Raw genomic sequence first — 14,478 nt, forward strand, 5'->3', positions numbered from 1 at the left:
GAAGAATTTACTCTACCTCATAGATCAATACCCTCTTTATGAAACAGAATAAAAGTTAGTTAAAAAATTCTGTTAAGAAAATGCCACAAAAATTTAAGGATATTTAAGTATGATTCTAATACCTAATGTGTCCCTGTACAGAAAATTCACCATACCTTTATGCACTTGGGTGGGGTTGTTGTTTCTTTATCAGTGTAGAGGAACTTTTCCTGGGCAGACTTTTCAAATTGCTCTTTTAAAATCTTGGTGGAAACCTTTGGAATCTCTTCATCCTCTGGCGTATCAATGACTACAAAGAGAATTAGGTAACAGGGATAGTCTATAATGAATAAAATGGTATCTGAGAAGAAAATGTCATGCTGCATTAAACTCCTTATAATGTAAATTAAGGAACAGGACTCAAAGGACAAATTTATGCACACAGCATTTCTTTATCTATAAATTTAGGAGGGAAGCAACAAATATTAAGGGAGAAACAGAAAAATTTTGGTGATGGGCAGGAGAGATGGTGCATTGGTTGGGAGAACTTGCTGCTCTTGCAAGGGACCTAAGTTTAGTTCACAACGCTTGTGCTGGGCAGATCACAAGAGCTTGGAGCTTCAGTTGTACTGGGTATGATGTCCTCTTGTGGCTTCTGAGGGTTTTCTCTCTCCCTCTCTTTCTCTCTCTGTCTTTACAACCCCCCCCCAAACAATACGCATTAAAATTCTTAAAAGATGTTGGAGTAGTTAATGATGAAAAGGGATATTTCCAAAATTTCTGCTTCTATGCTATAATTCTATACTCAGGAAAAATAACACATCTCAAAGAACACAAAGAGGATTGGAGGCTTACTTTTCTTATTTCCTTGTTTGTCTGGGATATTTTGAGAAAAAGTTCTTGGTCTACATCTCACTAAATAGTGTAGGCAAGCCTTGAACCTGAAGCAGTCCTCCAAATTGAACCCCCTACATGCCAGGATTATTAACATGAGTCGCAGAACCTGGCAAGTAGAATGCTTCCTTCCTTAAGCGGCCAGACCCAAATAAGGTATAGGACACAGTAGGGCTAAATCTATCCTTTCATCTCACTGGATAAGCAAACCTTTCCTCTATTGCCCAGTAGACAGCTATATTTTATCCTTGACAAACATCTAGAAATTTCTGTGTAAACTCACCTCCTATCTGTGGGTTGAGAATTAAGCATATTAGTTACTTAATTTGTTATTAATATTAATGTAATGTAAACAATTTTATTGTCAGGGTGTTTTATAAGCAATGAATTTTAGGTCCTGAGGTAAAAAAAAAATAGTAGTTGTTACTTTATCAAGCTTTTGGAATTTAGGATGGATTTATCGTAGGTCTGATGGCAATGAGCTATTTTTAAAAATATTACATGCATTACCACAGTCAAAATCTAATTATATGCAGAAATGCTATCTTGACCTCTTTGGGAACATGAGTCACAATTATTAAAGTTACTTGGTGGGGAGTGCTGGCTATTGAAAGTCCTCCAAACCCAGACACACTGAGAGGACAAAGATAGAGTGGAACCAAGAGTTCCAGTCTGTTACCTGTTTCTTGAACATACTGGTGAAGCTTCGAAGCTTGCTTTGTTTCCTCAGTGTGCTTTTCAAGATGCGACATCTGTGTTTAAAGACAATTTTAAAAGAATAATTGTTTTGAAGAAGCTGGTGATTTGAGTGCTGAACATAATCTTCATTCTACAGTGTGTTTCTCCTGAGAATTTGGTGTGTGTTGTGGGATGCTAGCTGCTATTTCTATTGTTTGTTATAAAGTATAATCAAGTTATAACAGAACATATGCGAACAGCACCTAACTGCAGGCATATTTTTAGGGTGCTTGTTTAATTTTTAAAAAAATTTCTAACAGGAAAGTAGAGTTAGGCACACTGCTGTATATTTATACTAAATACATATAGTAAAAGCATATGTTTATAGCAAAGTCAGAAATTCTACAAAGTTCTGGAGACCATTTGAAAATTACTGTGTTAGTAAGCAATTACCACTTCTGTTTTGAAGACATCAGTTCCAAGTGCACCAGGAACTTCTTGATCTTTCCTTTGCATTTCTTGACTGCTGTGGATTACTTCCTGAAAATGAGCAATTAGACGTATTTAAGCAGACTGACAATTTTACAAGAGATGTGAAAAAAATGAACTATTTTATTAATACAATTTCAGTGACAAATCATTCTGGAAACAGGAGGAAAGAAGAGGACAATGAGGAGGAGCAGGGGCAGGACCAAAAGGAGAATGAACAGAAGGTAGAGGGGGAAGAGGAGGAGGAAGAGCACTGACTGCAGGGTCTTCCTCCACTTAATTGGCTAACAAAACAAAATGATGTAAATATAGTTATTTAAGATGGCATAACCTAATTGTTTTACCCTTAAGAAGTACAGAAACCCTGACTATGTCCCACTGGGTGTTGACCTGTGTTATAAGATATCAACTCCTTTGTGTGGGCCCTAACTCATTCCTTTGTTATTGGAAGCTGCTAAAAGCTGTCACTCTCCTTCTCTCATGGCTTCCTCTTTTGTCTAGCTGAGGTTCTTTCTTCCCAAAACCTGTCTGATGTCATCTTCAACTTCTAAGGACATTTGTTACTATGTTGCACTGACTAGAATGGACCTGGATTTTCTCATCATAAAATCAGGTGACTGATAGCTTTATTTAATCTGCATTCTTAATTCTAATTTGCAAAATAATTTAACACATACAAAAATTCTGGAGATGAAGATATAGATAGCTTTAGAAGCCGTTGTCCAATCCGTTTCAGTCTCTAAGTAGCTTGTGCCTAGTGTGTGAATGAAGATGAAACAAAAAATGCAAATCCTTAATGAAAAATAAATAGATTTGGTTGTTTATTAGAAATGTTATCCCATGTCCATGACCTATTATAGTCCTTGCATTGATTATCCAGTATAATGAGACACACAGAGTTTAATTAAAACATAGAGCCTTTCAGTATAGTCAACATAAACATGACACACTGTGACACTAGTATGTATCCGTCTTCATACATGAGGGCATTTAAAAAAATTGTTCGAGTTAGGGTAGGAAACCCAACTGAATTAAACTTCCTGATAATCTAAGCAATTTTAGCCCTTCTTTTACTGTAGAGTATGGTTATGACACAAGTGACTGATTGAAGTGATTACACACTACTAAAATCTTACTACTAGAAAATGGTATTATTCAAACATGTTTTTTTTTTCTGCGCTATTCAAAATAGCTAGAAATTGGTCAACCAAGATATCTCTTACCAAAAGAATGAATAAAGAAAATGTGGCACATTTACACAGTGGAGTATTACTTAGTTGTTTACAAAATGAAATCATGAAATTTTCAGGCAAATGGACAGAACTAGAAACAATTATCCTAACTGAGCTAACCCAGACTCAGAAAGATAAATAGGATATGTAGTTGTTTACATATGGATATTAGCCATTAAGTAAATTACAACCAAGCTATAGTCTGTAGACACAAAGAGGTTAGGAACAGAGGCAAGGACTGGGAGTGGGGGAGACACATGGATCTCCCTGAAAGAGGGGAATAGAATATATTTTATGTGTGGATTGCCTGTCTGTGTGTGGGAATATAGGAATAGGAGGAGAAGATGGGGAAGAGAAGGGGAGATGAGGGAGGCAAAGAGGGAAGAAACAGCTAAAATTGAGGAGCAGTGAGGAAACATAGTTCAGTGGTTTTAAAAAACGAAAGCAATCCTAATGAAGAATCCAAATAATGGGTGAGCTAGAGTCCCAGCGGACTATCTAATTATCACGAAACAGGGTCTCCAATACTAGGACTTGGTTACACACAGTTTGAGCTGTTGGCCATGGGGGTCTGATAGAAATCTCCAAACAAGCTGGGCTGTGGCCAAGACAATAAGTTCCTCTGCACATTTGACAGCAAGGCCCTATTACTGAAGACAACATCCACACTATTGGCCTTTAAAAAAAAAGTAGTGGTAAAATGACTCCTAATGATATTCTTCTATACTCATAGATCAGTGCCTTCTGCAGCCAACATCAGAGAAGCTTCCTCTTGCAGCAGATAAAAACAAAAGCAGACCCACAGCCAGATTTTATAAACAGAAATTGAGAGACACAGAAAGGCAGAGACACCTTAGGACACAGAGCTCTGAATAAGATGTCTCCATCAAATTCCTCCCCTCAGAGCTCAGAGAACCCCAGAGAAAAGGAGGCAGAAAGAACATAATAACCAGAGGATAGTGTGGACATCAGAAGACAAATTCCTCTAAATCAAATGAGCAAAGCTTCTATTAATTCACAGAGACTGGAGCAGCAAGTGCCTGATGGGGGTTCACCAGGTCCTCTGTATATGTATATTACGCACATATTATAATTTTCAGTTTTATATTTTTATGGCACTCCAGAATGTGTGAATGAGTGGGTCTCTGATTCTTGTGCCTTCTCTTAGGCTCTTTTTCTTCTGCCGGTTTGTGATTGCTTTTACTTTATCGTATTATATGTTATTTTGTTATGTTTTGTAGTTATCTCTCAGAAGGCTGTTCTTTTCTACTGAGAGACAGAGGGAATGGATCCATTTGTGTTGTGAGGTGGGCAGGAGGTAGGAAGAGTAGAGGGAAGGGAAACTATAATCAGAATATAGTGTATAAGAGAGTATTTATTTTCAATAGAAGGGAACAATTAAAAATAAAAGTTTGGAAGACTGTTACTTAAAGATTTAGGCATACCTTAAATAAAATTATACCAACTTGGAAAAGAATATAAAAAAATGGGAGTGTGCACAGATGGTTTTATAAGAATGCATGTGTTTGGGATTATGTAAAATTGGACTCTAATAATGTCTAAGTGATTAGTACTTCTTGTGAAATGATTTTTAAAAAAATTATTTGCTAATAATAATAATAATAATAATAATAATAATAATCTAATGAACGTAGGTGTGTTGCTTTTGTTAAGTGAACAGAATAGTTAAGAATTGGAGTACATTTTTAACAAATAGTTAAATGGTTAAAATTTCAATTTGTGACCTATTAAAGAAAAAAAATTCATGGCATCATGCTTTTGACTACACATTATGTAATTTACATTCTACACATAGGGTCTAACTTGTGTGGTTTCCCACAAGGGTGTTCTGCATGCAAGGTTAGACATCCGGTACACTGAGCAACAGGTATTTATTGATTTAGAGATATATAGGATGATCTGATTCCAGTATAGTTTTCCAGAGAGAAAAGTTAAAATATGTTGCTTCAGAAATCTACAAAATATATTGGAAATCTGGGGTTATACTTTAAAACTTACATGGTGTTTTATTGAGGTGAAACATATCACTGAATATATTTTTCTAAAGAGAGTATCTCCTATCTCTAGTTAAGGAACAATGTACTTCAAATGGTATATATATCCCTGTCACATAATTTCCATTAAGGACATATGATGAATGAATCAGAGCAGAAAGGAAGAATAAAATAGCAAACTCCCATTAATATAGTAATTCTATTTAAACTCCCGTTAGCCAGGTGTGTTGTACATACGGAGGGACAGAACAATGAGATGGAAGAAAAAAAATCCTTCAAGGGGGACTGTAGAAAATAGATGATCCATGATGCTTCAAGTACGTTCAAAGAATTAGAATTCCATGTGACAAGATGCCCAGCACAGTCAGACTTTATCTAATGGTATTGAAAGCATCATGTGGGATGGAAAGAAAAGACCCACCAAAGACAGCAGGTGGGGAAAACAAAACAAAACAAAACAAAACAAAACAAAACAAAACAAAACAGGGGAACAAATGGTAGCTCTTGACCAGTGACAGAGCTTTCCATCTCTAGAGACATAACAAGAGAGTCTTAATGCCAACTGGACATGAAACAGCAAAGGGATTGAGAACATCAAGAGAGCCAGGGAGGATTGAGGGGAAGAACAGGTCTCTCTAAATCAAATAAGCAAAGCTCACATGAACCTATGGTGGTCTTAGCTGAGGTGTGATCACGTCCACTGAGCCAGGTTTCTGTCTGGAAGACCATATACCAACGCTGGCCTCCTAACGTACAACATAGTGACTTTTCACAATTTGGATTGCTTCACTCTACAAAATTAATACTTTTTCTTGCTTTCGGGAGGTGAATATCTAATAACTAGTTCATAGATCAACACAGCTGTAGCTAGCTAATATAAAGTAGTGGCCAGTCTTCTTGGATAGAGCATGTACTATTAAGCCAATATCCATATGATTTTTCAATAATTGTCAAGATGACATTTAAAATACGCTTATTCTGTTACCCATAGAAATGTTATTTTCTGGCCCTTGCTACCGATTGTTATTCAGAAGAGCAAAGTGACAAACTCCTCTCTTGTATGAAGAACAACGGGAAAATATTTGTGATAGCAAAACTAGAAATAAATGCATTTTGACATATGTCCCCGAATTTATCACTTTCTAGGGGAAAAATATAGTTAGCAATGTACATACTAAAGAAACACTAGCCAGTGCTTATCACCTCCAAATGCATCTTTTTATAGGAGATGGGACAACATTCGCATTGCAAGTGCACATCAATTTTATTTATCGTTGTAGGTTTTGACTTCAGCATTTATGCACCATTGCTAAGTAGAACTGTAATCGTTGCACTAGTTTGATATGTGAGCATCAGTGCATCAATTTTACTGTCCCTTGGTTGCTGTAACTTACACCAATTCTTTTTTAAAATATTCCAGGATCCTGTTTCTATCATTTATTCTGGCTTTCATTTTGCAAGTAGTTAATTGGAATTTTAAATTTGACCCTTTTCTTCTAATTTTTGTTGTCTGGAGTTTAAGATTTAGGTAAAAGCATACATCATTATAATGCACAGGCAGGCCTCAAATTACACAAATAAAATATAATAAAGGATTCTAGTCAGAACACTACACACAAATTCACATGAAACGATTCATGAAATTGGTTGCTGAAATTAAATTCAACTAGAGACCAGACTGAATGAGAAAAACATGCTGTTTTGTTCTCAGGTAGACCATCCAACACCTAGGAACAAGGAGTCAGTATTAACTTCCTCCTGGACTAGCTACGTTGTAATCTTTGGCAAACCACTAAATCACACTTCAATTCAGGTTTTCTATTTCATATTGCCATTAAATGAAGGAAGAAGAAGAAATTATATATCCTTGAATGCTGAAATCTAAAAGACAGATTTAAGCACAATTACAAAATATTATTAAGGTGTATGCATAGCTCACATGTATTTGATGTCGACTCATGTATCAGCCGGGTGTATTACACACAATCTTCTAGGAAATTTTTCTATCAAGGAAAATGCTCACATTCTGACTATCCAATTTGTTTTTGTCATCACAGGAAAAGGCATTGTTAATTTTATCCACAAAATGCATACTCATTCTAAGTCTATTAGAGAAGAAAAATGCCAAAATGCTTTAAAGAATGGCAAGTTATTATGAGCTAGAAATCTTTATACCAGAATAAAAATGAATGAAGAAAAATTGTCAGAATCATGGCTACCTGTCACTCAAAGTGAAAAAAAAAACCCAGTTCATATTCAATATCAGCTGAGACATTTTACATACAACTAATCTCATTTGCAGTGAAAGTGGAAAGGGTTATGGTGTGTTAATTTAGCTGCATTTCTGTCAAACCAACATAAGTGACACAAAACATGCTTGTAATCCCATGGAAAACGTAAGAGGTTTCAAGACTGATAGGGCAAGCAGATCTTCCTTTTCAGGGCTGAGTTTAAAACCTAGGGTCAAGTCAGACATTTGTCTAGATTTTCATATATTCAAGCTTAAATGGTTTCCTTCACTGTTCTTTAAATATATATATATATATATTTATATATATATATTTATATATATATATATTTTTTAAATCTGCTAAATGTCATAAAATGCTATGACATGAACTTGTTGGGTTAATGATTTGGTACTCTTTGCATTCACTGTATTCTTTGAAGGCTTGGCTCAAGTTTGGTTTTTGTTTTCTCTTTTAGGGTGTTTCAGACTTTTCCTCCTATGGTTAGGTATTCTTGCTTTTCTTATTCCTATGACTGCTTACATATTTGTTATTTAGCTATTTATACTTCACAGCTATAGTTAACAGGCATAATTGGTAGGTGAAGCTACGGAAGTCAGTGTCACATAATGTTAACATGCCAATTAGTTTACAGAGTCTACCCAGAAAATGTACATGATTCAAGTGGTCAGAATGTGGAAGAGTTGGGGCAGCGCAGTAGTTATGTGAAAAGCAATGAACACCCTCAGGGGGAAAAGAAGCTGTTCCAAGAAATGACAAATACAAAAGCAAGAAACAAATGAACATAAAATAATCTTCAAACCAAGAATATACACTCTCAACTATCCAACTTGTTCTTGGTCATTATTTTAGTAAACTGCTTTTACTCACAGAGTTCATGAGTCCGATATGCCACCAATAATTATGCCTAAAATTATGAGAATTTGCTGACAACATCATTATATCTTAATGGGCTGAAAATTTAAAATATTCAGAAAGTTGAGGTACTGACATTTCTTTTAAAAACATTGTTTTCTCATATAACGGCATATGCACTTATTTGCTCAACCAGTTTTATTCAAAAATACATCCAGGTATTTGTGCTAAGCGTTGGAGGCCATTATTATAGTAAGTTTCTGAGATCATATTTCTACCATCTATCTATCTATCTATCTATCTATCTATCTATCTATCTATCTATCTATCTGTCTGTCTGTCTGTCTGTCTGTCTGTCTGTCTATCTATCTCTCTCTCTATCTATCTGTCTATCTATCTATCTCTCTATCTATCTATCTGTCTATCTATCTATCTCTCTATCTATCTGTCTATCTATCTATCTCTCTATCTATCTATCTGTCTATCTATCTATCGTACATCCATATATAAGTATCTATAATATATATATCTTGATCTCTTTAAGTTCTCTATGGATATTTGACACACACACACATATACATATTTATATTTATTGATATAAAAAGCCTTAGACTGAGACAAAACACCAAATACATACAAATGTGTCAAATGTGTGTGTGTCTCTGTGTGTGTGTGTGTGTGTGTGTGTGTGTGTACATGTGTGATAAAGAACGTTTAGTGCAAGAATCTTGAAGAGGACAGTTATGCAAATAATTTTAACTTTTTAATCAAATTAGATTTTGGTTCTATTTAGATACTTTTTGCAGAGTGCAGGGAATCTTATGAAAGAAGGGGGAGATAGGAAGACCTGGAGGGAACAGGAGCTCCACGAGGAGAGCAATAGATTTTGTTAATTTGGATACTATCTCTCTGCCTTTTAGTTAGTTTGGGTAATGGTTTGTCTATATTGTTGATTTTGGTCTGAAGTCGCCACCTCCTGTAGCCAGCTGGGACTCCCAGTGGAGGGAGAGCTATACCAACCCACCCACAAAACCTTTGACCGCAAAATTTCCTTGCCTGCAAGAAGTGTAGGAATAAAGAGGGAGCAGAGATTGAGGAAATGGCCAACCAATGTCTGGTCCAACTTGAAATCCACCCCATGGGAGAGAGCCAACTCCTATCACTATTAATACTCTGCTATGCTTGGGGCCAAGAGCCTAGAATAACTATCTCTGAGAGACTTCATCTATAAATTAATGGAAACAGATGCAGAGACCCACAGCCAAACAATAGGTCATGCTCAGGGAGTTTTGTAGAAGAGTAGGAGGACGGATTGAGGGAGCTGAATGGGGTCAAGAACACCACAGAAAACCTACAGTGTAAACTAACTTCAGCCCATGGGGGCATACAGAGACTGGACCACCAATCATAGAGCTTGCATGGGCCAGAACTAGAACTGCTACACATTTGCAGCAGATGTACATCATGGTCATCATGTGGGTCCTCTAACAATGGGAGTAGTGGCTGTTTCTGACTCCCTGTCTTTGGATTCCTTTTCCTTAGCTGGGCTGCCTTGTCTAGCCTTAGTGGGAGAAGATGTGTTTAGTCCTGCTGTTACTTGAAGTTCTAGGGTGGGTTGGTACCCCTTAGGGTACTACTCCCCTTCTCTGAGAAGAAGAAAAAGAGGGAGGAATGGAGGGGAAGGGGACATGAGGGTGAAACTGGGAAGAGAGGAGGAAGGGGCTGGGATTGGAAAAAATTATTTCGAAAAGTGAAAAAGAACATGTGTCCTCCTCAGGGTGAATTCTGAATCCCAGTGATGAGTTTAAGTGCTGGAACACACAGACTGTCTTTTCTTTTAGTGTTATTATTTATAGAGCCATCAAGACTGAATCTAAAAGGCTGAAGATTCATAAAAACACCATATAAAATATGTACTCTCAACTGGGTCAGCAAACATATTAGTTACATAAATAACAATATTTATTTGACAAATGGAAAAAGCAGCTTGCTATAAACATTCAACTCACAAAAAATCTCTCTAGAGGATTTATGTAGAAATATCTTAAGATATATACATGAACAACATTTCAATTCCACATAAACTATAATATCTTACAATCAAATGGTAACTAGGATTATAAATAACAATATAATAAAAAGCAAGGGCCAAAAGTGTAAAAGCAGTAAAAGTATCCATTAAAAATTTTAAAAGATTAAATATTCCAAGAAAAAGATAGCCAGTAGTCTATATTAATCAATATAAGCCAAGATGGAAGAATTCTACTCCTTATTGGCAATAGCCCTTAGCTTACTCAGGCACAGGCTAGCTAAAACTATGTAAAGTCCTCTTCAGCCAGAATTTTATTTTCTGACCCATGTAACTTCACAGAATCTGAACTGCTCAACACTCTATTCCATCTAACCTTAACAATTTTTACAGCTATAATAATCTTTCTGGAAAGCAATCTGTTTATCTTACTCCACTGGTAAAAATTTCAGTGGTCCTTGGTGGCTTGAAAATAAGGTGACAATGCATTTACATGGAATACCAATTTTTCCAATAACTTTCCAACACCATCCCTAAAATAGTCCCTGTATGTATGAATTATAGTTCCATGTTGCATAAGTTGTCTCCAAGCCTATCTTATCCCAAATTTCCACCAACGTCTTTTCTGCCCTCACGTGTCCTTGATCTTCTATTGCTTGGGCTAACATTCTTTTTCAAGTCCAGAAATAAACAAAGAAACAAAAAATAAGTCTCAACGCACTTATTTCCCTCTAGTGGAGATGTAATGGGTTTCGGAGGATGGGACCTCATAAAACAGAAAAGCTTCCATATGACAAAGGACACTGTCAACAGAACAAAATGGCAGGCTACAGACTGGGAAAAGTTCTTCATCAACTCTCATCTGACAGAGGGCTAATATCCAAATATATATAAAGAATGCAGGAAATTAAACACCAACAAACCAAATAATCCAATTTAAAAATAGCATAAAGAACTAAACAGAGAAATCCTAACAGAGGAATCTCAAATGGCCAAGAAGCACTTAAAAGAATTGTGTGATGACATTAGTCATCAGGGAAATGCAAATCAAAATGACTCTGAGATTCTATCTTTCACCCTTTAGAATGGCTAAGATAAAAAAATTCAAGTGATGGCACAGGCTGGAAAGGATGTGGAGAAAAGGGAACACTTCCTTCCATTGCTGGTGGGAGTCCAAACTTGTACAACCACTTGGCCCTTTCTTAGAAAATTGGGACTAGCTCTGCCTCAAGACCCAGCAATAATACCACTCCTGGGCAAATACCCAAGAGAAGCTCCACCATACATCAAGGACATTTGCTTAATTATATTTATAACACGTTTATTCATAATAGCCAGAATCTGGAAACAAGCTTGACATCCCTCAACTGAAGAATACAGAAACTTTGACATATACTGTTGTTACACAATGAAGCATCACTCAGTTATTAAAAACAAGAAAATCATGAAATTTTCAGACAAATGACTGGAACAAAAGATCATCCTGAGTGAGGTAATCCAGACCCAGAAAGACACACATGGTATGTGCTCACTTATAAACAGATATTAGCCATAAAGTACAGGATAACCACACTGCAATTCACAGACACAACGAAGCTAAGTAACAGTGAGGACCCATGGCAAGATGCTTGAATCTCACTCAAAAGGGGAGATAGAAGAGTCAGCAGAATTGCTTGAAGAGAAGGAATAGAATAGGAGAGGGAACACTAGGGAAGTAAGAGTGAGGATCAGATGTAGGGAAAGTAGAGGTGGAAGAACAGGGGGCTTGCATAGAAAAGAGAGAGTGGACAGGGGCATCTCTGAGACAAGCTGGTGACCTATGTCAGAGTAGGCTCCTGGGAGGATATGGGGGTGACTTTAGCTGAGACTCCTAGTAGCGGGGGTCAAGGAGACTGAAGAGGACACCCTCTAACCAAACAGGACTCCTAGTGGAGGGAGGGGAACACCAACCCACTAACAAGACCTTTGACCCAAAAATTTACCATGCCTACAAGACATGCAGGGATAAAGATAGAGCAGAAATTGAGGGAATGTCCAATCAATGCCTGGCCCAACCTAAGACGCACACCATGGGAGAGAGCCAACCTCTGACACCATTAAGAACACTCTGCTATGTTTGCAGAGCCTAGCATGGCTGTCCTCTGAGAGGTGCCACCCAGAAATGCATTGAAACAGAAGCCCACAGCCAAAAAGTGGGCAGAGTGTAGGGAGCCTTGTGGAAGAATGGGAGGAAGGATTGAAGGACCTGAAGAGGACAGGAGCTTCACAAGAGGACCAACAGTGACAACTAACATTGGCCCAGGGGAGCTTTTGGAGACTGAAGCACCAATCAAGGACCATGCCTGGACTGGACCTAGGTCCCCTACACATATATACCCAATGGGCAGTTTGAGCTTTATGTCAATTCCCCAAAACCAGGAGCAGGGGCTGTTTCTGACATAGGCTCACTTGCATGCTTTTCAATCACTGCCCCCACACACACACCCGTGGGGTTGCCTTGCCACAACACTGTGAAAGAGGAAGTGCAAAGTGAAATTTTCTGATTTCTTTGAATACTCAGTTGTCATGTCATGCTTTGCTAGGAGCTGTCTTGTGAGAGAGCATGTGGTATTTTGTTGGAGGGTGGCTTGTGAGAGGGTACATGATGTTTTGCTGTGAGCAGTCTTGTGCAAGGGGTGTGACTTTGGTCAGCTGAGAACACCTGTGGGTAAACTCTGAGTAGAGGAGATGCATAGAAGTGCATGGACAGTGAGACATCACTTTTTGGATCAACATCTTTGCATTGATCTTCATGCTTCAAGACTTGACTTTGTTTCTCCATATGAAGCTGAGAATCTTTTTTTCAAGGTCTGTAAAGAATTGAGTTGGTATTTTGATGGGAATTGCATTGAATCTGTAGATTGCTTTTGGCAGGATGGCCATTTTCACAATGTTAATCCTACCAATCCATGAGCACGGGAGATCTTTCCATCTTCTGAGATCTTCTTCAATTTCTTTCTTCAAAGACTTGAAGTTTTTCTCAAACAGGTCTTTCACTTGCTTGGTTAGAGTCACACCAAGGTACTTTATGTGGTTAGTGGCTATTGTGAAGGGTGTTGTTTCCCTAATTTCTTTCTCAGCCTTTTTGTCTTTGGTATACAAGAGGGCTTCTGATTTTTTTGAGTTGATTTTGTATCCTGCCACTTTGCTGAAGGTGTTAATCAGCTGAAGAAGTTCTCTGGTTGAATCTTTGGGGTCGCTCATGTATACTATCATATCATCTGCAAATAGTGACACTTTGACCTCTTCCTTTCCGATTTGTATCCCCTTGATCTCCTTTAGTTGTCTTATTGCTCTGGCTAGGACTTCAAGTACAATGTTAAAGAGATATGGAGAGAGGGGGCAGCCTTGTCTTGTCCCTGATTTCAGTGGGATTGATTTAAGTTTCTCTCCATTGAGTTTGATGTTGGCTATAGGCTTGCTGTATATTGCCTTTACTATCTTTAGGTATGTGCCTTGTATCCCTGATCTCTCCAAGACTTTAAACATAAATGGGTGTTGGACTTTGTCAAATGCTTTTTCAGCATCTAAGGAGATGATCATGTGGTTTTTCTCCTTCATTAAGATAATCAAGAAAGTGGACTCAGGCAAAGGTGATTAATCCTCATTTAGAAAGACAAATGGGATGTGCATTGAACTTATGACAGGAGTCTACCACAAAAGGCATCTGAAAGACTCTATCTAGCAGTGTTTCAAAGCAGACACTAAGACTCATAACCAAACCCTCGGCAGAGTGCAGGGAATCATATGAAAGAAGGGAAGTTAGTATGATATGGAAAGGATAGGAGCTCTACAAGGACCAAACATATCTGGGCACAGGGTCTTTTCTGAGACTGACACTCAACCAGGGACCATCTATGGATATAACCTAGAACTTCTGCTCGGATGTGGCCCGTGGTAGCTCAGTAACCAAGTAGTTTTCCAAAGTAAGGGGAACACGGACTATTTCTAACAGGATCTCAAGGGCAAGCTGTTTGACCCCCCCCTCCCAGGGAGGAGCAGTCTGTTAGGCCACAGAG

The 14,478-nt window shown here is 37.6% G+C and overlaps 1 protein-coding gene across 1 annotated transcript in view; it reads right to left on the reverse strand.

Annotated features, from left to right (window-relative positions):
- The window catches only part of Xirp2 (xin actin binding repeat containing 2), a 336,814-nt gene that overhangs the window by 12,157 nt on the left and 310,179 nt on the right, over window positions 1-14,478 (reverse strand). The window contains exons 6-8 of the mRNA XM_055600574.1: window positions 2,005-2,091; window positions 1,553-1,625; window positions 156-289 (exon numbers count right to left, since the gene is read on the reverse strand). Of these exons, the coding sequence (XP_055456549.1) occupies window positions 156-289; window positions 1,553-1,625; window positions 2,005-2,091 (294 nt within the window). The remainder of the gene's footprint in view (window positions 1-155; window positions 290-1,552; window positions 1,626-2,004; window positions 2,092-14,478) is intronic.

This window comes from Psammomys obesus, unplaced genomic scaffold (genome assembly GCF_907164565.1).
Source record: "Psammomys obesus unplaced genomic scaffold, mPsaObe1.curated_primary_1811, whole genome shotgun sequence".
NCBI lineage: Eukaryota > Metazoa > Chordata > Mammalia > Rodentia > Muridae > Psammomys > Psammomys obesus.